This window comes from Lampetra fluviatilis, chromosome 12 (genome assembly GCF_964198595.1).
Source record: "Lampetra fluviatilis chromosome 12, kcLamFluv1.1, whole genome shotgun sequence".
Lineage (NCBI taxonomy): Eukaryota > Metazoa > Chordata > Hyperoartia > Petromyzontiformes > Petromyzontidae > Lampetra > Lampetra fluviatilis.
The window spans coordinates 1,870,708-1,894,465 of record NC_136286.1 but is presented as its reverse complement, the minus strand read 5'-3'; the positions used below and the strand labels follow the sequence as shown (position 1 = coordinate 1,894,465).

Genomic DNA, 23,758 nt, shown 5'->3' with positions numbered 1-23,758 from the left:
GACGTAGAGTGCCAGTACTGGTTCTGCTAACCATTCCTAATTTTGGCAAAGGCCAGAAATCGAACTTGGGTCTCTGGGTTCGTAGCACAGCGCGCTAACCGCTGCACCACCACTACCCCCCCCCACGCACATAAACGACAGCGATAAATCCGTAGCTCAGTGCGCTAATCACTGCGCCACCGCGCCCCAACGTGTGCACACACGCACGCACACACACACACAGTGCATACTCATCCCTCCTCCCCCTCCAACAAAGACCGCTAGCAGCAGCTGTCTTCACTGGGCACCGCAGCTTTTATGTTCCCGGTTCCCCCCGTGGTGTGAGCACTGATTAAACGCAAGCGACTCTTGCGCAGATTGATTGTTGCACGGAGCTGCCTGTTCCATTCGCTCACTGATGGATGGAGCGGCGCTGCCTAACCCGGAGGTCACGACCAAAGAGAGGGGGGTTCACGGGGGTCGTGAGGGTCGCCAGCTGGATCGCGGCCACCGCTGGAATAACGAGGCCCGGGGGGATCGATATCGACGTTTCGAGGACGTCGATAAAGAAAAAAAATAAAGTGCACACAAATTCTCAGAGCAAAATTCTTATTTTTTTCAAGCCGATTTTTGTTGTTGTTAGTTTCTTTAGTATTGACACACTTGCTGAGCGCCGGCCCACAAGGCCCCATATATCAAGCGGTCAGGAACAAACAACACGATTAGCAAAGTTTAAATAATTTCTATAAATGCAGATGTTTTACGAATCGAGCAAGGCTATTATACAAGTGTGGGAAAAAGAGACAAGGATGGGAGGGATTGCAAAGTGAAAAGATAATTGTTGCGACCTGCGTGGTGGCAGATGATCACTGCACGGGTGATGTATTTGGAGCTTTACGCACGCTTTCTTGTAGAATCTCGCGTCACAGAATCAGCTGCTGGTCGGAGTCACGGCGCGATTCACTCTGCGAGCAGCATGCAGCACGGTGCGTGCCACAACCTCGCAGCGGCTACTACGCCGCACTCCCAACCTGGAGACCCAAGTGCGATTCCCAGCCACGGACGGCTTAAATCAGCCGCGAGTGTGGCCAGCACCACGCTCAGCCCCCTTTCTCTCTGCACGAGGTACTCATTTTAAAGCCGAGTAGATCTAGGGGGTCGGTTTGGATAGCCATCACACCGATGTCGGCTGTGAGTGGAAATCGAACTCGGGTCGGCCGGTTCATCGCGTAGCGAGCACGCACACACTCACGCGCACGCACACACGCACGCACACACATGCGCACTCATGCACACACGCGCGCGCACACACACGACCGTAGACACACTGACGCACACGCGCACTCACGCACCCGCTTCGCGAGCGCCCGCTCGTAATGCCGCTGCGCCTCCGCGGTGAGCAGCCTCTCTTGCTTGCCGGCGAGCGCGTTGGTGCGCCAGGCGAGGACGGCTCGCCTGCGAGTGACAGAATCAAAAACAACGCGAGCTCAACGGAAAATCATAAAAACCCGGCGACGACCGACGACGAGAAGCGAAACCGCGACGTTGGCCGCGTTTCCGCGTCCGTCGCTTTTTGAGCACAGAACAGAAAGAACGAATAACAAAAAAAATCCCGAAATTAATGGACAGGACGCGCGCGCGAAAAAACCCACGAGCGGACGGGGCTTGATGCGGGACGCCTCATTCGCGGCACGGCCCCGCGGAGTTAAGGGGGTCACGGGCGATGGCTCCCACCGGCCCAGGCGAATCGGCAGCGCAGGTGTAATGCGTTGTGACAAACCCCGAGGGCCCCGTTGTGTTTTTTAAATGGTGCCTCGCTCAAGTTCTCTTCCGTCGTTTTGTTGCTTAATAAATAACAATCCCAACCGCGGCTCCCTCGACGGCTACAGGCACCCTCAGAAGGAAAGGAAAAAAAAAAGATAAATAGGTAAATAAATAAAAACGCTGTTCCTGCGCTGGGCTCGCATGCTGCTTAAACGACGCACACGCGGTAAGGTTGGCGGCTACCGGTTAACCCAACAACACCCAGGTCTGTGCCGTGATCTCCTGCCGGTAGCGAGCCTTCCAACCACGCCTCGGGAGTGAGCCTTGCCTCGCACGAGCTCCGTGGTAATATGACCCAGGACGACTTTTGGTGGATTGGCCACCAACCCTTGGCCTTAACACAGCCCAGTTATGGCTGCATACCCCTGGTTCTCTTTTATCTCCTCCACTTTCCACGCACGTCATTATTGACGCGTCTACTTATTTATGTGCTTGACCGGCGGTGATAATCCACATATAAATGCATACTGTGCAAGTCGCAGATGTTACATGTTAAAGGCGTGTGTGTACGAGTAGCCATGTCATGATGTTCATGTGCCACATGTGTCCCAAGTGACACCCAGAACGCATTTGGAAGTAAAGACGTTCCATCTCTGGGGGCATTTCCAGGTGAAGCATTGAAGATACGAGAAAAAAGCAAAATAAATATTTGCGAAACTCCCCAACGCGATGGGCTGCCACTTGATCAAGAGCTGACAGTACAGCAAGTAGGTTTGTGAACCCATCTGTGCGGACTCCATGGCGTTATTCCCTATGCGTAGACAATATACATTTATTTTTTAACGGGCACTCTGGTTTCATCCCACAAGCAAAACACTCCTGACGCAAGGAACTGGCCCAACGTCTCAACTGCCAAGACTTAGCGAGGCTTTTCCTGGACAAATTCAATTTCCATATCGATTTTTTTTTTTAAACAAAAACGCAAGATTTGCAAACGCCACGGGTTTTAAGCTTCCCCTACCAAGAGTTAAAAATAAACGCCCGCTACTTCACGCAGAAGACCTTCCCGTCACCGCAACACGACACCGACTAATTTTATACCTTGTGTGCGGGTGCGTGTGTGCGCGCGTGTTCCAGTTCGCGGTAGTGTAGCGGTTAGCGGGCTGCGCTACGAACCCGGCGACCCGAGTTCGCTTCCCGCTCATGGTCAACACCAGTGACGATTATCTGAATTTGGTTCAGGGCCTCCCCGAGGTCGAATCAACCTCAAGTGAGGACCTGGCGCGGTGTGTAAACAATGAAACGGGGGAGACAAAGGTGGCCGGGTGTGGTGCTGGCCACCCACCCCCTCGTGTGCCGTGCCAGCCTTCATAGGTGCTCGCTGGTGAGGTCTTTGTGTGTGCTATAATTGACATTTGAGCATGTCTGACACATGTGCTGAATTTCTCGAAAAGACAGGAGAGAAGTCACAGAGTCGTGAGGAAGAGAACACAGCAGGCGAGCGTCGTAGATAAGAGTCGGCAAACAACGGTTGCGCTTGGATGGGGGGGGGGGGGTCATGTGTGCAGGATGCGGAGAAGAGGGCCGACTGCCGGAAGAGGCAGTGGAGCGATCCCCATGAGCTCGACGGCCAATGGGAAGCCCTAGGAGCAGATGGCGGGAGACTGTGAGGGCAGACCTCGACGGTCGCGGGTCACTGTGGGACCTGGCGGAGGGGATAAAGCGTTGGCGTGGTATGGTGGTGGTGGTGGCGGCGGCGGCACCGTGAGTGGCGCAGCACCGCGCCAGGCCGTGTTTACACGACGGCGCTGGCTCGCTGGCTCACTGGAGAAGGGGGGGGGGGGGAGGCGACGATGCCCAACGTACCGGAGCTCGCACCGCTGATGCCGCTGCTCTCTGACGCGCACCTCCTCCAGCACGGCCAGACGATCGGCGTGCTGGCGCTGTTTCACCGCCACATATCCAGCACACACAAGGATCATCCCATGCACACACGCAAAAGCACATTTACACGCATGCACATACAGGGACCTACACACACAAAATTTACAAAAAACAAGACAAGGAGCTCCATATAGCTTTAACAGACTGTTGGAGCAAGTGCTGGTTCTTCATAGCTGCTAACAGCACTTGCTCCAACACAAATGTACACACGAAGACAAAAATCCCCCGTATATCCTTAACACGCTGTTAAGGTGCTCATACATATGAAGGCCAGCACTACGCCCGGCCACCTTTGTCTCCCCAGTGGCAATATTTTTACACATCGCACCAGGTACTAATTTGAGGCCAAGTCGATCTAGGGGAGGCCCAGGACTGGTTCAGATATTCGTCACTGGTGTTGGCCGTGAGTGGGAATCGAACTCGGGTCGCCGGGTTCGTAGCACGGTGAGCTAACCGCTACACTGCCATTCCCCACACACACAGAGAAAAAGATCATCCCATGCACACACGCAGAAGTGCACACAGATGCACAAAGACAAGACATCCCCCGTGTAGCCTTCAAACAGACTGCTTGAGGAAGCGCTGGTGCTGGCCACACACCCCCTCGTGTGCCGTGTCGGCCTTCATAGGCGCTACTCGCTAACCCCACCTGCTCGAACACAAATGTACACACAAAGGCAAAAATCCCCCGTATAGCCTGTAACAGACTGTTGGCGCAAGAGCTGTTAGCGAGCACCTATTAAGGACATCATGGCACAGCGCTCAAGAGGGTGGGGTATGGCCGGCGCCACGCCGGGATGCCTGTCTCTCGAGTGCTGTCACACTGCAGCAGGTACTCATTTAAGGCTGAGTGAACCTAGGGGTGGTAAGGCCCACTGAGCTACATAGCTCTTTTGCAGAAGCGACTTGGCTATCACAAATTATAGCTCAACGAAGTGGCTTATATCACGTGGACATTTATAGCAGTCAAATGCCCTAAACGCACGTTGATTCTAAATGCGGAGGGAAAAACCGGAGGACACCGAGAAAAATCCACGCGACTATGCGGAGAACGTGCAAACTCCAAATATACAGGCATCAGGGTCGGAAGTGAACACACGACCTCCTGCATACCAAGTGCGGTAGTTAACATCTCGCCACCGCGGCCACCATAGCATTCAAGTGGCGTCCCGATCCATAACCATTGACGGCTGATACCACCAACATCAGCTGGCACGCAAGGCAGCAGTCAGTCAGTCGTTGTAACTTGCCACTTCAGAGAACATGAGTTCAATTCCACTCTCGGGTCCACTCAACCCCATCATCCCGCACGGGACACAGAAGCCACTACTCCAACGGAGTGGGAGGTCACCAGGGGTCACGCGAGGCAACATCCTGTGCTCGTCAATGGCAGCGTGGAATGTTCAGACACTGGATTCAGAATCGCCAAATGCAGACGGGACGCTGCCCGATCCCCCGCGAGCGCGACTTATTCTGTACCTGCTCGACATACACGGGCAGTGCGGTGTTGAGCGGCGACAATCCACGTACGTGCACACACGCACACACGGACACGTCTGAATACGAGGTTTATGGGCATCACAAAAGGGGCTTGGCGATATCCCGCTCTGCCCATGCGGCGAAGCAACAATTAGAGGAGCGCTAAATGTATTATTCCAGTGCCGCGCCATTGAAAATTGGCAGCGGTTGACCAGTCATCTGCGCGCTAACGAGCACTAATGAATTAAAAGGCATTTCGATGCAAATTCAACTCGGGCCGCCCAGAGACTTCGTTTTTTTATTCGCGCAGCGCCGCCGCGCTTCTGGCCGCGCCAAATCCCGAGCGCGAATCGCCAGCCCTCGGGCAGAGCGAGCCACGGGAATTCGTGAAGATGGGGTGGGGGGGTAGTAGAAGGGGGGGAGGGAGTAGGGAGGGGGGTCACATGACAGCCAACCGAGTCACATGACAGCCAACCGAGTTCCATCAGCTGGCACGCACGGCAGACAGGTTGGCGGTAGCCAGTCAGTAGTCGGAACTCCCAGTTCAGAGAACATGAGCTCAAATCGCCGCTATGGTCAACTCAACCCCATGCTGATGGGAGGTGCTCGGGATTTCACACCTCCAATTGGCACGGTTGGCTACGTACGGTGCGAAAGAAGTTCAACATACGCACAACGTACGTACATACATGACAGCCAACCGAGTCATGTGACAGCCAAAAAGACCATCATGTGACCCCCTGCCGCCATACGAAAGCGTAAATACCATGAGCTCCGTCCGTCTGTCCGTCGAGTTGGTGGGGGGGGGGGCATGATAACGCTCATTAGAGACGAACCACTGTTAAATTACACTTTAGTGTAACGCCACGTTTCTATTCAGAGCTCTCCCCACAGAAAACCGGGCGAATTGATCAAAGTGTTGCCCAAAATCTGGGAGACACAAAACCAGTGCTAAAAGTCCGCTTTGCTCACCTTCCACGCCGCCACGTGCAGCTGCAGCAGCTTGAGTCTGCAGTGCGAGTCGGCCCGAGCGAGCGAGTCTCTCTTCTCCTTCTCACGCCGCACAAACTGAAACGACGGGGGGGTTAGCGGAGCGGAGCGGCGGGGAGACAGGAGGGGAGAAGGGGAGCACAAATTTACTCTCGTAATTAACTCCAAGGAGCCTGCAACGTTTCTGCGTGGGCGTTTTATTGCGTTTCGTTTTGTTTTATTTTACGCCCGTGCCACGCGACGCGACTGAATAATAAATGAAGGCTCACCGCCCTCCACGCTTGCCACGAGATGCTCAGACGCTGCCTGCGTCTGTGCTGGACCACCAAGCCCTCGCGCGTTCGGCTGCGGGGAAAACAGGAGATGAAGGTCCGATGCCAGCGAGTGTGAAGATGGTGATGATGATGGCAGTGTGGGGAGCGGTAGTGCAACGGTTAGCGCTACGCTGCGCTACGAACCCAGTGACCAGAGTTCTATTCCTACTCACGGCCAACACGAGTGACGATTATCTGAAACGGTCCTGGGCCTCCCCTAGGTCGGCTCAGCCTCAAATGAGTACCTCGTGTGACGTGTAAGCATCACTTGGGAGACAAAGGCGGCTGGGTGTGGTGCTGGCACCCACCCCATCGTGTGCCATGCCAGCCGTCATAGGTGTTTCGCTAACAGCACTAGCCCCATCAGTCTGTTAAGGCTATACGGGGGATCTTTGTCTGGTAGTGATGATGGTGCTGCACCAGTGCTGGGCTCCACCGGGCCGGTTTCTCGCACCGTACAAAGCCAACCACGCCAATCGGAGGTGCAGGGGAATGACAGCTCCTGAAAGCTGCGTGCACTGTGAGCGACCAGCTGCTGTTGAAAGCGCTGGTGGATGAAGCCACCACCGGCACATTCCAGTTCAGAATCAGCGTCTTTATTTCAGAATGAGCATCTTGATTTCGACTGGAGGACTCCGATGAGCTATGAAGCTCTTTGTCACGCGTGCACAGTTCCTCAGTGGCTCACTGGGGTCTCCACGCGAGTCTGTGGGTGCAGGAGTTCTCGATCAGAGAAAGCGCCGACGATGACGCCACTTCCAGCGCATTGCAGCTCGTCAATGAATCCGCCTGCACGCATTCTCAGCTGAGACTGGAAAACTCGGCGCGGAGTTTGCACCCTCCTCAACCAGGAGCCACGATCTGCCACTCGCCCGCCGTGCGATGTCTGAGGAGGTTCCTCCGAGACACCCGAGGTCAGAGTGCAGTCACAACCTTGCCCGGCACAGGACACACCGTGCCACGCTGGGGGTCGCAGAGTTGAATTGTAACCGGCGGGGAGATTTACACGGCTAACGAAGCATACAGGCACAGACGCCGCACCTCTCCTTGGCTCTCGCGACGAAGCTTCGCCAAGCGAGCAGGCAACGGCGCGACGACCGAGCGCAGTGATACGCCACGGCCTGGGCTTCTTGTCGCCTGTCGTCCTCCACATCCGCCGTGCGCTTCCGCCACAGGAAAAAGATCCCGGCCCGCAGCTGGTGCTCGTGGTGCAGGATGGCCTGAGACGGCCAAGAGCGGTCGGGGAAAGAACAAGCGGCCGTCGGTTGGGAAGGTCCCGAAGACCCACAAGATGCGCTTTCGCGCGTCGCTCGTTCACGATTAGCATCGCTAATGAGAACAACATCTCCGGTAAAGGTGAACAGCTGAGACGCATCGGCAAGAGACGCAAGGGGCCCAGATGTCAATTTTAATTTGAATTAAAAAGCAAAGTGATGCTAATATGGGAAAATAGCACAACACGATGCAGCGGTAAAGAAGAAGTCAAATCAAAGTCAAAGTGATTTTTCCGCTGCACAAACGTTCACTGAGGTATTGGTGCCCACATTCCTCTGATGTTGACATCGAATGATGTCAAGTCAAAACCTAAGCAGGAACTGAACTCTGCAGCCGAGCCGCATGACCGCGATGTGAATTTGTATTCACGACCAAAGTAAACCACGGAGCAGAGCACAAGATGATGTGGAGTCGTGGAGACACGGTTGGTTTTGTGTGCGCTGCACCCTGAACCCAGAGGCCCGAGTTTGACCTCTGGCCACGGTTAACATCAGTGGCGGGCGATATCAGGACCGGTCCTGGGCACCCCCATCACCGACCCGCACCGACCAGCGTGGTGAGGTGTGGTCAAACAATCCCCGCGAGTTTACACGGCGTGGGGAGGCGCTCATCTAGCAGTGGATTCAGAAAAGTGCTGTACACCATAATAATAATAATTCTTGTAATTATAAAATCAGAATAACATCGACTGTGAAATTAACCCATTTCACTCAAATGCCATCGATTCAGTATCACGCCATATAGCGGAGACACCAATTAGCAACACTCTGCATTAGTAATTACAACTGAACATTAAGTTACTTCGCTGCAAAGCACTGGGAATTTCCTTCTAATGACATCGACCCTTTTACAATTATGCGCCGTAAATTTCATTAACCCCATAAAACGAGCTACCGGCAATCTTACTAATTGTTCCCCCATTAAAATACTTTACGCTGTTGCATTAATGAGGGTGGAGGTGGGGGGAGCAGGACGAGGGGGGGGGGGCCCGCACCATCCTCTCGGCGAGCCGCTCCTCGCGCTTGCTCCCCGCCTGCTCCCACCAGCGGTGGAAGGCCCACGCCCCGACGGTCGCCCTGTGAGGGGGAGACGCGACCAATAATAATAATAGTACCGGAGTAACGTTCACGATTACATATACTATCATCGCGCCATTCGTGACCACGCGGGGCTATCATCGCAAAGGCGCCATGTTTCACAGACGGGTATAGTCTGCGCCCTTTTTGTTTTTTTTACCAAATCACGGAATTTAGAACTCTTTCTCAAGTTGGACTGCGACGCCGGTTCCGCGTGGCTCCCTACTCGTTGTCGAATGACGGAACGGCATCATTAGAGTGCGCCGCGAAGCGGCCGGCGCGTGGTGGTATCCTCGCCGAGTGCTCCTGCAGCATTGACCAGGGCGGCCGCCAGGGCTCCGACCAGCGGAACTCGACAGTCAGCAACAACCACGCCCGCCTCTCGGCCGCGTCGCGCTCGCGCGTCTCCGGGCTCGCATTGTCCGAATTTCACGGTGACCCTCCCACAGCAATCGGCCATGACGTTACAGGGTAAGTTCATAATAGCAACACAACTGTATCGTGAAGTTTCATTCATAATGGATCATCTTTACGAGAGTTATCGTGTCCCCCCGCCCTGTTACAGACAGACGGACGGACACGGCTAATGCATTAATGCCTTCAACCTTAGTTGGAAAGCATAAAAAAAAAAGAAACCCGCGCACGGCATCACTCTCGCTCGCCGCGCAACGGCACAGTGCACTTCAATCTCCGGCTCGCGGTGTAAACTACAGGGCCACAGGCAGATTTATTAAAGTTCCGCGCAGCCAAGGTACGGCACAGAGGTACGCTGCAGCAATACATTAAAACCGGGGGGGAAGAAGGCGAAAAACTCCCCCCCCCCCCCCCCCCCCGAGGGAGAGAGGCTTGCAGGGGAACGCGATCGTTAATTTGGTCGCCTCGTCACTCAGCGCGTTAGCAGAGAGGGGGGCCGCGTGTTTAATCTGCCCTTCACAGGCGACGGCTTCCGACTCGGCACCGACTGCCGCTCCGGCCAGGCGGGGGGTTCTCGCCCGGTGCTCTCCTCCGTGGTGTCCTCCAAGGTGGGGAGGGTGGGGGAGCATTCGCCGGACACTCGGCTATCCATCCATCCACGAAAATTTAAAATCGGCCAATCATCATCCCAAACAGGGAGCTCCTGATAAACAGAGTTTTGAGATTCGGCGAGTGCGGGAGATAAAGGTCAGGACAACTGCCCACCGCCGCCCTCAACTCCGAAATGTTGACAGAGGGAGGCTTAATAATATCCTTCACATGTCACGTGGCAACTCGACATTGCCCCTCCCTCCCCCCCTTGGCTACCCGCCTCCCCCGATAAATTTAAATTCAAAACCACATGACTCCTACAGTGAGCCGGCTTTCTCAGCAGGGTTGAGCCCGGATAGCGGCTGGATGAGCGGCCTCCATGTTACTTTAGGCTGCTGCCAGGGGCACGTGACGGACAAGCAGATGGCGGTGCAGTAACATCTATCGTTGTGCTGTACTTCTATGCTCCAACATTTCTGCTTCCCTCCTCCCCCGCCGCCCCCGCACTGCCCAGCGCGACGAACCATGGTCGAGAATAACCCCCAGAATCCTCCAGAGCATACGAGGAGGGCCCTTATCCAGCAGTGGACTGAGAATGGGGCGGCTGCGTGCGCACGTTTTGCGACGAGCCACGGGGGCGGCGGAGACGAGCACGCGGCCCCCCTCAGTGGTCCCCGGCCTCTTGAGTCACCTTCGCACGGCGGGCTCCCGTTCCTCACTCCGCAGTTCGTAACTCATGGCACGTCGGGAGGCACGGGTTATTTAGCGCCCGGATTAAACAGCCAGGGCGGGAGGCGGGGGGCGGGTCAGGGAGGGGTCAGGGGGGGGGTCAAGGGGGATCGCGGCGCCGCGCCGGCACCGGCGACCTCGTGGACGCGCGCCGGGCTCGGTGCATTGCGGCGAAGGCAAAAACCTTGACAACATTCGTCAATTTAACACCGCGGCCTTGGACGGAACGAGTGTATGGGCCTTCTTCACAGAGGCCAGAAAGGCAGAGGGACTCTCTCTCTCTCTCTGTGCTGTGGAGGGCCATTGCCCAAAATGTCACTCTCTCACACATTGTTTCTTTTTAAGGGCACAGTGTCGTTGATGATGAGTGTGTTGAGGTCTTTTTTTGTTGAGTTGATGGTCATTTCCTGGTTACTGATGACTGCACAAAAAAAAACCGGAATAATGAGTTCGCCGTTGTAGAAGCCGTGAAGCGCTCTGTTGGAATATTGAATTCAATCCAATGTTTAGTTGTTTCGCATAAAATCCCGCGCAGCCAGTTACCCCGCTAGGTTTGCGAGGCAGATCCGTGGTGCTGTCACCGCAGGACAAGAGCAACATCAGAGCGATCGGTACGGAGGAACAGGCAACATCGGAATATAATTAATGCGTCAGAGATACAGGCAAAAATAATGCACGAAGAACAAAAATGAACAACATTATGAAAATAAACGACAGGCATATTGCCCCAGAACAAGGATGAGGTAATTCATGGTTGGTAGAGGCTGTGTGGCTATGTGGTGGGCAGCATGGGGCAGTGTATTTGCAATTTTTTTTACAATATTTTAAGCTAGGCATGTGGCGATTCACCCCCAAATTGATTTGATGAATTGTCATGAATCAGAGAATTGATTCGATTTCTTTATTTAAAAAAACGTTGTTGTGAATGTAGCGTCTCTAGTCGCTGCGGTGGTGATGCAAACCGGTTAAATTGAATATAAACAAATCATAAATAACGGCCGTGTACCCTTGCCAGTTTACCTATTAGTGCAAAAATCAGCCCGAATCCGTGTCAACATGCCTGTGATAAAATTGTTTACGAATTTCCCCGAGCCAACTTTCAAAACAGGGACATTTATTTAATTTAATATCGATTTATGTTCCTGCGGAATTTTCAATTTCTCCTCGAGCGCGATTGCCTTTGCCACGATTTCTGTTTGCTTCTTTGCCGTATATTATCGTTATTGCTCTTGTGACGTTGGTGACCCAGGGTCATTTTTGCGCAGGAGACTCGCCCGGGGCCTCCCGAGTTCTCGCCCGGATTAAACAAAAATCGACTCGGATTCGGCGCACGCGTCGCGACCGTGAGCATCGGTTCGAACGATTCTAAGCGACGATTCAACGCGCCGTCACCTGCGGAAGAGGGCAGCTTCCCCCTCCATCTCCCGCTGCCTCCTGCGCCGCACAGCGTACGCTCTCCACTGTCCCAGCGCGCGGGGCAGCACGCGGCTCGCGTGGCGAGCAGCGGCGACGCGCAGTCGTGACTGCACACGCACGCACAAAGACAAAGTTCCCCCCGCCCCCCGCTATAGCCTTAACAGACTGTTGGGGCAAGTGCTGTTTCCGAGTAGCACCTTGTGAAGGCCGCCACGGCACACGATGGGGTGGATGTGGGTGGGTGACACCACAGTGGCGATGTTTACACACCGCACCAGGTACTCAATCGAGGCTGAGTCGACCTAGGGGATGGCCCAGGACCAGTTCACATAGCCGTCAGTGGTGTTGGCCATAAGTGGGAATTGAACTCGGGTCACCGGCGTCACAGCGCAGGGCGCTAACCGCGACACTACAGCTCCCCACGCGCACGTCAGCATGCGAGTACGCACGTGCGCACACACGTACGCACAATGTACGCGCACGTACACGAAATGCACACGGACATCACAGGTTCTGCAGTCACAAACCTTGCCAATCTGGCTCAATAATCGATAAGCAACTCTGATGTGCTGTTGGAACAGTGCTGTTTGTTGCCGGCCGCTTGGCACTTTGAATCTTTCGAGTTGTGCTCAACACAACCGTGGTAAAAACAAACAAAACCACAACACAGAGTCGCCGCCACCCCCGCAGCAGCACGCGCTGGCGACACGGCGCACGCCAATTGTGATGATGTCACCGTCCGATTACATAACGTACGTCTCCATTTACCCGACTTCCCCCTCCCCCCCCCGTTGTGTTTCTCCTTGAAAGAGACATCACGATCATCCGTCCAGTTGCCATATCCCCGTTTTGACAAAAAAAAAATTCCTCCCCGGTTGTGATTGCCGAAGTTGTAAATATCCCCCCCCTCCTCCCTCAACCTTCGCTTGTAAATCTCCGCGCATAATCACCCGCGCCCTCCACTCGCGTGGCGTGGAACTGTCTCGCAAAACCACTCCCGGGGCACCTCCCCCTCCTCCCCCCCGTGTCTCCCCCAACAATTCGCCGCCCCCTTCACAGTTACGCCTCGAGACGCGCACGAGCCGCTTTACGAATCCAAATCGTTTCGTGCCGTCGACGCGTTGCCCCCCCGCAACTGCCCCCCCCACCCACCTCCCCCCCCAGCCTTGCGGGAGCCCTTCAGCTCGTTTAGCATGCGAGCTCTCGACAACGGCCGACTCCGTCCTTGACTGCTGCCGATGAAGCTGGAAACGAGGCGGCTTGTGGGTGCCGACTGGGCAGAGAAGCAGCCCCCCCCCGCTGCCCCCCCCCCCGCATTTGATAACACGATGCAGCAAGGGCGGGGATAGCGGGTGGGCACTCACAGGACCGCAAGACGAGAGCACAAAGAGAGAGCGGCTTGCCGGTCCGATGGCTCGCCACGCCACGCGGACAACCAGGGTGGTGGCGGGCGATGGAGGGGGGGGGGGGGCGCCACCACCGCCCGTCCACCCTTCGCTTTGAGCAGCGTGATCGATAAAAAGCAGCGGCCGGGGGAATCAATGCGACCGTTTCACTAGGGGGAGCGTTTATCAATGCAATTAAGTTCCATACACACGGCCCGGTTTCTTGGTTTAGGCAAAACAGTAATTGCAATAGTAATTGTAAAGATTAGACGGGTGGTGGGGGGGAAATCACTTTTAATGAGGTTATATAATATTTCTGCTCTCGTGATTGTGCTCGGCATAATAAATCCATGCGGCAGACCAAAGCGCGCGCGCTGCCTACAATAATGCACCGAGGATCAAGAGGGCGTTTCACTCGCGACAGAGAGCGTGGAGTGAGGGTGGGGCGAGCGCATACCTCGTGCACCTTCGCGGTGCGGGCACGGTGACGCCAGAACCGCACGGCCCTTCTGAGCAAACACCTCCTGGCAGTGCACGCACACACACACACCGGCACCCGGTCGCACCAACGCATCAACGCACCGTGACACGGCCACACCATCGCATAGACTCACTTGGAATGTGGCATTTCCATCTCTGGCTCAGATCTAAGTCGCCTCCCATGCTCATTTGATCGGGAACCTAATTTAACATTTGATTGCTTGACTGCTGAACTAGACTTCCTATGGTCGTCTCTCGGGGGGCGGGGGGAGTTGACCGGTTCACGTGGAGGCTTTTGAGGCAGCTGGCGACTTCAGGCGTGGCCTGGTGAACATCTGAAACGCGTCCCAATGAAAGTGTGCCAATCACTGAAAGTGGATTTATTATTTATTATTATTTTTTTATCTACAGCTGTCAAACATCACGAGTGTCCGGGTGGGAATTAAGCGGCACTGAGGACTTAACCCCCCGGGGCAGGAGATAGCGGTGGAGGTTACGGCGATTGCAGGGTGAGTGTACCGTTCGCACGGGGCCGCTATCGACCCCGGTGGTGGGAACTAGACGCACCTGCGATGCTCACGAGCGACAGCGGCGAGCGAGGAGAGACGCTGCTCCTCCCTCTCCTCGCTCGATCCCTGCCAGCGGCGCCAGCAACTCCGCATGAGCTGTTGGCGGTAAACGTCATCGTCATCGGCCACGATTTATCCACTGCTGGATGAAGGGCTTCCCAAGCCCACGCCAACTCTCACATTCCCGCGATCCAATAATCCATCTATACAACTATTTATATTTTACCAGGTAAGGCCCACTGAGCTATGTAGAAATCTTTTTGAAGCAACCTGGCCACAAATGATAGCTCAACGGAGTGGCTTATCATGTGGAAATTTATAGGAGCCAAATATTCTAAACATGTTTACAAATGTAGAGAGAAAAACCGGACAACCCGGATAAAAATCCACGCAACCAAATATACAGGCGTCAGGGTCGGTATCAAACCTACGGCCTCCTGTATACCAAGGAAGGTAGTTAACATCTCGCCACAGTGGCGCCCCGGCTTCTGCACAGGAGCCGATTTCATCTTAACTCCGTCTCCACGGTGAACGTCCTCTCGGGCGCGTTTCTCTCCTCTGGCTGCCGCTCCGTCGTTAGTCTCGATCGCCGGATATCGTCCCTTCTGGCCGTGACGACGCATGCTGCCTCAATCCCAGTAACTTCTCTTAATGGTCCGTGTGATGCGTTCCTCTTCCTGTGACTCTCAATGTAACACCAAGCGTGCATTTCCCTTCGCACACTTTTCAGCTTCTGTTCCATTGACTTGATCAACTGGATGCCGTCACGCACATGCAGCAGCTTCGTGGTCTTCCCCATCGAGCGCCCGAGCATTCAGCACTTCTGCCACGTGCTACTGCGGCAGGCATATTCAGGAGTCAGTTTGTGACGTTATTTTTCTCGCCTGCTATGCAGGAGGTCGGGGGTTCAATCCAGACCCCGACGCCTGCTGTATATTTGGACATCAAGATTGTATATTTGGAGTTTGATCGCGTGGATTCTTTCTCCAGGTCCTCTGGTTTTTTCCTCTTTAGAAACATGCGTTTAGATAATTTAAATAATTTGGTTGCTACAAATTTCCACATGATAAGCCACTTCGTTGAAATACTATTTGTGGCCAGGTCGCTTCTAAAAAAGAATCTAATAGCTCAGTGGATTTGACCTGGTAAAATAAAACAAAATTGTCATTTGTTTACATTTCCTATACTTTTCGCTCCTATCGTGTTTCTGTGTTGTTGTTGTAACGTTCTGACCCGCCCCTACTGGACATCTGCGAAAAAGAGCTTTATAGCTCATCAGATTCCTACAGTATAAATAAAGATTCTGAGTGTCGGGGGGGGGGGGACGTTTGGTCCCCAACCCCCACCCGCCGCCCCTCCCCCTGGGGGTTACATACCCACTGGCGCCTCTGCTGCTCGGCCAGGACGGCGTGAATCCTGGCGCCGCGCGCCGCGGTCGCGTGCCCCCGCAGCGCGACGAGGCTCCGCCGCTGGGGCCACACGGAGGAAGAGGACGAAGGCAGTGGAGAGAACGATGAGGCCGTGTCACACCGGGCGAGGTTTTAGTCTTTTTTTTTAATCCAATTTTACTCCGGGTGATGCGGGATGATACGAATAATCCACTTGGAACTCTCTGTTAGGTAACGGCCCATGGAAGCGGATGCTACAGAACTACTTCTGAAATGCCTTCAAGTGAAATCTGGCCCCTATGAGGGAAATGTTTAAGGCAAACACTCGCTTGCGATTCGATTAATGTCACAATTCGTTGTTGCGATTGGATTCAATAATTGTTATTTTATAACAACACTGCGGAGAATGGTAGCGCCTCCATTGACTGCAAGGGATCACACGAGGTCATAACACGCAACATAAATGCGATTGCGAGTAATCGATTCTTACACACGCGTGCATCGCAAGCGTAGCAATTCCATCTGAATCCCCGAATCGTTACATGTCTACACCGAGGGCACACGCACGAGACACACACGTACACACACACACGCCACGTGCACACGCTAGCGCCCGTGCAATTCTGCACGCTGCTTGCCACTTGCGCAATTATTAACGCCGACGAGAGCAACGCGCCCGCATCAAGCAGCTCGAGTCACCGGCTGTTATGGCAGTTGGCATTGTAATTGACTGGCTGATGATATGTAATGAAAATAAACCAATTACGCGGCGTTTATCGCCATCTCTTGCTCCTCCAGTTGTTACATTCAGACACGAAAAGCCGACGCCAAGACGCACAGAGGAGACACAAGCAGATGGCGACTCTGCGTGAGCCCGCCGCGGAAAATGCTTCACCTGGAAAGATATTTTTACCGCGGCATATGTTAGTTACCGTACCGATGCCATAAAAATATTACACGCCAGCACATCCGGAAGATTCAACGCAAGTCGTAGCTTGGGCTTTAATTAAACGCAACACCCCCCCTCCCCGTGTTACCACCGAGGGCCAATTGCGACCAGTAGTAAGCTGTTGCATCTCGTTTCGGTGAAAGCGTAATTTAAAAGCAACCGAGTCGGCAAAAGTGTGCGGAGTAATTAAGCCTGACCTTAACGTAACCTTCCTTGTTGGGAGCAAAGAATGCGGTGCCTCTGAAAGCAACGCTCCGGTATTAACCCCGTCACGCGCCGTCCGTCTGTCACACGGCTCGCGTGAACGCTGTGCGTTAACAGCCGCGCTTCGTAAATCAACGGCTGTAAACGTGAGTTAAAAACGACGACAATTTCTACACTCGGGAGGTTATTCATTTGGTGCCCCCCCCCACCCCATCGATGCCTTTGCGCGCCTGGGCGGTCACCGTGTTCGCCCACCCCGAGGGCCGAGCCGCGGCGAGCGTAACATCGTCACCGAGCGGGCTCACCAACAGCAGCCGGTCCTGGAACGCACCAGCCTCTCGCCATCGATTCTGCTCGTCTTCCGCCAAAACCACGTCTGATCGTCAACGTTAGGGGGCCATCAGCAGGGTTATCGTACACAGGTTAATTATTAAAGCATCCCTCTTTACGTACAGGTCAGGCCTCGTCGGTCAATGGTACTGGTTAACAGTTTCTTCTCTCTCTGAGTTGCAAAAAAAAATTATAATTTGTCACAGCAGCGCGGCGCGCGAGTGATATCGCCGCTACGACCTCGCAAAACCTGACACGTTATTGCGATTTACGCTCCCCCGATGTAACCCGGTCCTGGAAAGGATCTACAGCGTAACATGCCTCGCCGTCCAACGTGCAACTGTGGCCAACTTGTTTAACTCAAAAAGGTCGTCGGTGTATGTTGTTTGTCAGAAATGACAACGATATGAAGTTAAGTTTTACCGCCAGCATTTTTTTATATCGTTGACGCCCGTTGCCATTCATCCAGGAAGAAAAAGCCTGGACCAGTTTCAACTTTCTAAAGTCTCATCAGCATTGGGCCATTCAGTGAAAAAATTGTAGAAAGCCATTTGTGCCATCTTGGGGAATTGTGGGTAATTACATAATACATGAGCACACAAGGGTCTGTTGTTGATGTTCTTCTTCTGCATAAGAATATTGTCTGAGTAGTGACCGTAATTCGATATCCAAATTTGAAATCCAGTTGATGGCTTTTGGGGAAAATGAGTGAGTGCCTTTGGGACCGTGTGGAAATGATCGTAATGGCTCGAGGGTCCGCACATATAACCAGCACCAGTCACAAGGCAACCAATCACAGGCATGTACTCAAAATCATGAAGACAGATCATGCCCTCTTCGCTCCGACGATTCAAGCATTCAGCGGCCCATCACATGCGATTAGCTGCACTCGCCTCCTCCGTGAATTCGCCCAACAGAAATAATTACGTCCTACTTAGAAAAAAACGCACGGTCGCTGCGGCGGGGATACAATGGCGCCAGTGAAGGAGGGCCCGGCGCAAGCGGGCGCCAGTGGCCAGCGCCAACGCGGCTTCCAGCTTGTCCCGCTCTCGCTGGCGATCCTCCCAAGCCGAGCGCCAGCGTGCCACACAGCTCGCCAGCGCACGGCGCTGGCACAGCCCCCTGGCTCGCTCTGACAATGGTGACGGAGGAGCAGGAGAGGCGCGAGTTTCAGGAGACAGAAACGGTCACAACTTTGGCTCGTGGAGGGTAACAAAAGCCGTGCTCAGGTAGCGTGCAGGCCAGTTGCCGAGCCAGTAGATAAGTAAACGTGGCCAACATCGGCAGCTGCGGCCAGGTAATAGAAACGGTCATTGTGCCGAGAATGGAGCAGGATAAGCCGGTATCCCCCGCCCACGCCATTTCACGCTGGTGGGTATGCTGTCCTTAATTGAAGTCGACTTTCCGTCGGGCTACGGTGTTGCCCATTAGGTCAATCAACTTCCTCTTCATTAGTAAACGCTTGTGCAGTTACTACTACAAACGGATTATTGACGGAGGTGGGAGGGAGTTCGTTTTTTTTTCATTGTCGGGGGCTTCCAGGTACACTGCGCCGTCATGGCACGGCGGGGGGGAGGGGGCACGCACCGTAGAGCTCCCGCTTTTGCCGGCGCGCCCCCACGTAGGAGCGCCAGGCCGCCAGCGCCCTGCGCAGGCCGGCACGGTGGCGGTGCGCGTCGGCAAGCTGCTCCCGACAACGCTCGGCTTCCCGCGCACGGAGCCCCTCGCTCCACTGCACCCAGGCCTGCGGCGGGGGGGGGGCGGCGTGCAATGTGGCCGTTAACGAACGCACGACGAGGAAACCAAAAAACAATAACACGCGCAAATGCCTCCCGCGTGACAGACATGCGGAAGCCCTCATTGTCTGCAACTCCCTTCCCACCCGGCTGTTCAGCGCTGTCGGCCCTCTGCACCCCTGTTCAAAGTCCAGGCTGGCTTAAGGACTTGCTCTTCTCCTCTGACTGTGACCGACGGCTTCGCTCTGTAACGAATAAAAAAACCCACACTTGCCGCCTCTGCAGCGTTTCCAGATGAGTCGCGTTCAGACGTTACCGAAGGCCTTAATTGCGACTATAACCTGAGCTGTGTGGCCCAGGTTATAGTCGCAATGAGGGGGAGGGGGGGGCGATGTTTTCTCCAAACGTTACGTTATTATACAACGACAGTTACGCAACCCCAATGCATTTTCATGCATCCGACAGCATGCTGCCACGAACGCCTGCCCATAAATCCAAAGCGCTCTTCCTCTCGTTAATGAAGCGTCAAACTCGCGTCAGACAGCCGAGGAAACAGAGCCAGGGTTCGTACGACCATTCGTCTTTTGAGCTCGTCCCTGCATTTAAAAATGCAGCTTAGTTTAACGTGCGTTATTTTTTTAAGCGGCATTATCATTTTCTCTTTCACGTTGCGTCCCGGGCAGGGCTCATTTCGCCGTTTGCTCCGACGATGGAGACAGCAGGAGGTGGAGCAGAGGCACCATAAAGGCCCTGGGCCTACGTGCACGGCCAAGCTCCCTGCTCCTCGACCCGACTCCGCAGGGTTCCGTCTCCGCGCTCTACGCGGAAACGCATCGTCCGCAAACACTTTTGTTACTGCAACCACTTATTCTGTCAGTTTCCAGGCCCGAGCCTTGCGGAATTGGATTTTTTTGGTTTTTATCAGGCTCCAGGGAGAAGTTGCCTGTGGTTGGGATTTGAACTCGCGCTTTTAAGGTCACGAGCCCCCCCCCAACGTGCCGAGGCGGTATTTATATTTTCGCTCGTCGTTTGCTGTTCATCATCTGAATCGCCGTTATTGACCGTCGGCAGCTGCACCAAGGGAGGGCCCCTTAAACCTCATGAATGTTTTAAGCAACGTTTCTCATCGGCTGCCCTCTACTTTGGTCGAATTTTACCCAGTGTCACAGTTTAAGATTTCATTCATTATCGATGCTATGATAAGCATGCATAATATCAATGTGTGTGAGCGTGCGCGCGCATACGTGCGTGCGTGCATGCGCGCGCCCTGGCGTCTTGTATGCACAGTAAATATATTTACACTGCGATTTACATCTTCGGCCTGGCAGTCTAATCAAAACGGCAGCGGATCTCTGCCCGCATTCGCCGCGTGCTCTCGGCACGTCAACCGTGAAACGGACCGTTTAGTTCGGAATTTCAATGCAGCCGCCGTGTGTTCCGCGATGCAGTGGGAAACAATAAAATATGGATCGCACATCTCCCGGGCTCCGGCTGCCGACCACAGAACCCTCGCCTGCGCACGTCTCAGAACAAAATGAGGCATTATGCGTGTCGTGCCATTTCTCTTGCCCGCATCCTTGCATGCGAGGCAAGCCCTCCCCCACCCCCCAGCACCCCCCAACACCCCCCCCCACCACTCCCAGGCAGCTGCTTTCAATGCACAAGATGCTGCCAATGTGGGCTAACGGTCAGCGTACGGGACTTGCGATCCAGAGGTCACCGGTTTGGTTCGACCTGCCCTACCCCCACCTCGATTTGTCCACCAACAAGTGTTAACGGGTGCATTGCAGCGAGGTTGATCGGCAGGTCGTGTGGAGAGGAATGTAAGTATGTACGTGTAAGCTGAACTTCTTTCGCACCGTACGTGAGCAACCGTGCTAAAATCGGAGGTGCGGTGGAAGGACAACAAATGAACACAAAAAGCAGTTCGAAATAATTGAGTTACCTATCAAGATTTAAACGACAAAAAAAGTGCGCGAACTCCAACCTCTTCTGGCCAGCGTGGAATCGTATCCTCCCGACGGGGCTGTCTGTGGTTCCCTCTCGCAGAACCACTTCAGCCAGCAGCGGCACGATCAAGTAATTGCAGGGCTGCCCCTTTACCATGCACGCGATGCAATTGCACAACCGCCACCCCCCAAAGACCCCCCCCCCCCGCCATGTAGCCTTAACAGGCTTATTGGGGCAAGTGCTGTTAGCGAGTAGCACCTATGAAGGACGGCAGGGCACACGAGGGGGTGGGTGGCCAGCACCACGCCCGGCCGCATTCGTCTTCCACTTCACACCAGTTACTCATTTGAGTCGACCTCGGGGACGCCCAGGACCGGTTCAGATAATCGTCAATGGTATCGGCCGTGAGCGGGAATCTAACTCGGATCTCCAGATTTGCAGCGAAGCTTGCTAACCCCCAACACTACTGCTCCCTGCACCCCCCTCCCCCCCCCCTACCGCTGCTGCTGCTGTGCGCGCTTCACCTTGTGCTGCAGGTGCAGCGCCCAATGGCGAAGCGCGGCGCCCTGCTTCTCCTGCTGCCTCCGCTGCCACCGCAGCCTCCGCAGCCACGCGGACCAGGAGCGCCTGATTCACACGGACACGGTCACACAGGGCGGCCGGCGCGACCCCCTTCGCCACGACCCCTCTTGCCCCCTTCGCCACGCCCGGGGCTTTCCCAACGCGTGGACGGAGGGATGGGCGGGCAGGCGGTTGGGGGCCCGCTCGTTGTTGTTTATCGGCGGCGCCGGCGGCCATTAAAACGGGGGCCCCCCCCCCGTGAATTACGGGCTCGCAAACAAAACGCGCGGCGGTTTAACGCATCGGACGCGAGGCTTTCATCTGCTCCGGCAATTTGTCAGAAATTAATCAAACGTAATGGCTGGAGAGGAGCATTAAATGGAATAAACAAGATGCCAAAAGATGCATCGCATCGCGCCGTAGCAACACAGGCCGTCGAGGGCGGAAGGTTTGGCTAACAAATGGTGCACAAAAGGAAACAAAACGCAATCAATGAGAACACGGTTGCAGAACAAACACTATTACTCAAGCATCGAACATTGGAAATAGCACCGGGCTATTTTTACCCCGGATAAACACTTCTGCGGAGACTGCTGGCAGTCAAGCCACGAGACACTTAAACGCGCAGGCAAATTTGAAAACGCATTAATAATCACCGTGCGAAATGTGTCAAGAGCGCGGTGGTGGGGGGGGGGTGCCGTACCTCAGCAGGAGCTCCAGCGAGAAACGCTCCGCCTCGGAGCGCATCGCCCGCTCCCTTTTCTGATCTCCCAAAAAGCGTCTCCAGCCAGCCCACGCCCCACGCATTAACGAGCTCCGAGCTGCCAACGGAGAGGATTTACATGGGGAGCGCTGAGCGAGCCGCGTGGCGATATCGCGGCGTGGTAACCGCGACGCTCACAATAGCTGCCGAGGCCTGCGCGGGCCTCGATAGCGGCTCAGGGTTTCGGTGACAAAAAGCCCACGCCGGGCCCAGCGGGGTTCAGCCCACGCGCCGGGGGGAGGGGGATCAGTGCCACCGTCGGGGCCGTGCCAGCGGGCACCTCGCTGGCTCGCGATTGTTTACGTGCCCGCGTGTGCCGTGTTGTGTCACGAACGCGCGCGGGTGACTCCGTGGTTGCCATGTTGGGAGCACCACGGTTTCTGTTGGGACCACGTCGCTGCGGTGCTCCCCCCCCCCGCACCTCCCTGACAAACCTCACTACCTCCCTGCCCTCATTGTGTCCCTCTCCGTTTTACCTCGTCTCTGTCCCCACTCTGTCTTACCGTGTCCCTGTCCCAACGTGTCTCTACCCATCTCCACCGTGTCTCTATTTGTCTCACCATGTCTATACCCATCCCACCATGTCTCTACCCATTTCACCGTGTCTCTACCCATCCCAACATGTCCCCACCTACCTCACCGTGTCCCCACCCATCTCACCGTGTCTCTACCCATTTCACCGTGTCTCTAACCATCCCACGGTGCCTCTACCCATCCCACCGTGTCTCTACCCATCTCAGCATCTCCACCTACCTCACCGTGTCCCCACCCATCCCACCGTGTCCCCACCCATCTCACCGTGTCTCTACCCATCTCACCGTGCCTCTACCCATCCCACCGTGTCACTAACCATCCCACCATGTCTCTAATCATCCCACCGTGTCCCTAATCATCCCACCGTGTCTCTACCCATTTCACCATGTCTCTATCCATCCCACCGTGTCTCTACCTATCTCACTGTCCCCACCCATCTCACCGTGTCTCTACCCATCCCACCGTGTCCCCACCCATCTCACCGTGTCTCTACCAATCTCACCGTGTCTCTATCCATCCCACCATGTTTGTACTCATCCCACCGTGTCCCCACCCGCCTCACCGTGCCTCTGGGCCACTGCGTGCACCGCCGCCTTGTCCCTGCGTAACTGGATGTAGCGCTGCCATGCCCTCCACGTGCGCGCATACAGCTGGAACCTGCAGCGGACACGGAGCGGCACAGAGCGTGCATTTCTAACACTCGCCATAACAGCATCGCGCACATCTCCACCAACCATAAAATCTTCTCGGTGGTGATTTATCAAATATGTAGTGATCTACGACCGCTGGATTGTAAATGTATATATTTTGTAACATTGGCCATTACAATATCTAACCCCGAACGCAAGTATCAGCGAAGAGAATACCAGCTGACCTAGGACTCACGGACAAATATCAATTAATATCGATTCTTACGTTCATGCTACACTGACCCAATT

The 23,758-nt window shown here is 54.8% G+C and overlaps 1 protein-coding gene across 1 annotated transcript in view; it reads right to left on the bottom strand.

Annotated features, from left to right (window-relative positions):
• The window catches only part of SFI1 (SFI1 centrin binding protein), a 43,931-nt gene that overhangs the window by 15,984 nt on the left and 4,189 nt on the right, over positions 1 to 23,758 (bottom strand). Inside the window, exons 4-19 of the mRNA XM_078861324.1 lie at positions 23,383 to 23,477; positions 22,227 to 22,344; positions 21,487 to 21,589; positions 18,864 to 19,020; positions 18,247 to 18,408; positions 17,252 to 17,322; positions 15,782 to 15,874; positions 14,404 to 14,501; positions 13,814 to 13,880; positions 11,948 to 12,078; positions 8,740 to 8,821; positions 7,512 to 7,690; positions 6,426 to 6,501; positions 6,139 to 6,234; positions 3,610 to 3,686; positions 1,332 to 1,434 (exon numbers count right to left, since the gene is read on the bottom strand). Coding sequence (XP_078717450.1) covers positions 1,332 to 1,434; positions 3,610 to 3,686; positions 6,139 to 6,234; positions 6,426 to 6,501; positions 7,512 to 7,690; positions 8,740 to 8,821; positions 11,948 to 12,078; positions 13,814 to 13,880; positions 14,404 to 14,501; positions 15,782 to 15,874; positions 17,252 to 17,322; positions 18,247 to 18,408; positions 18,864 to 19,020; positions 21,487 to 21,589; positions 22,227 to 22,344; positions 23,383 to 23,477 — 1,708 coding nt within the window. The remainder of the gene's footprint in view (positions 1 to 1,331; positions 1,435 to 3,609; positions 3,687 to 6,138; positions 6,235 to 6,425; positions 6,502 to 7,511; positions 7,691 to 8,739; positions 8,822 to 11,947; positions 12,079 to 13,813; positions 13,881 to 14,403; positions 14,502 to 15,781; positions 15,875 to 17,251; positions 17,323 to 18,246; positions 18,409 to 18,863; positions 19,021 to 21,486; positions 21,590 to 22,226; positions 22,345 to 23,382; positions 23,478 to 23,758) is intronic.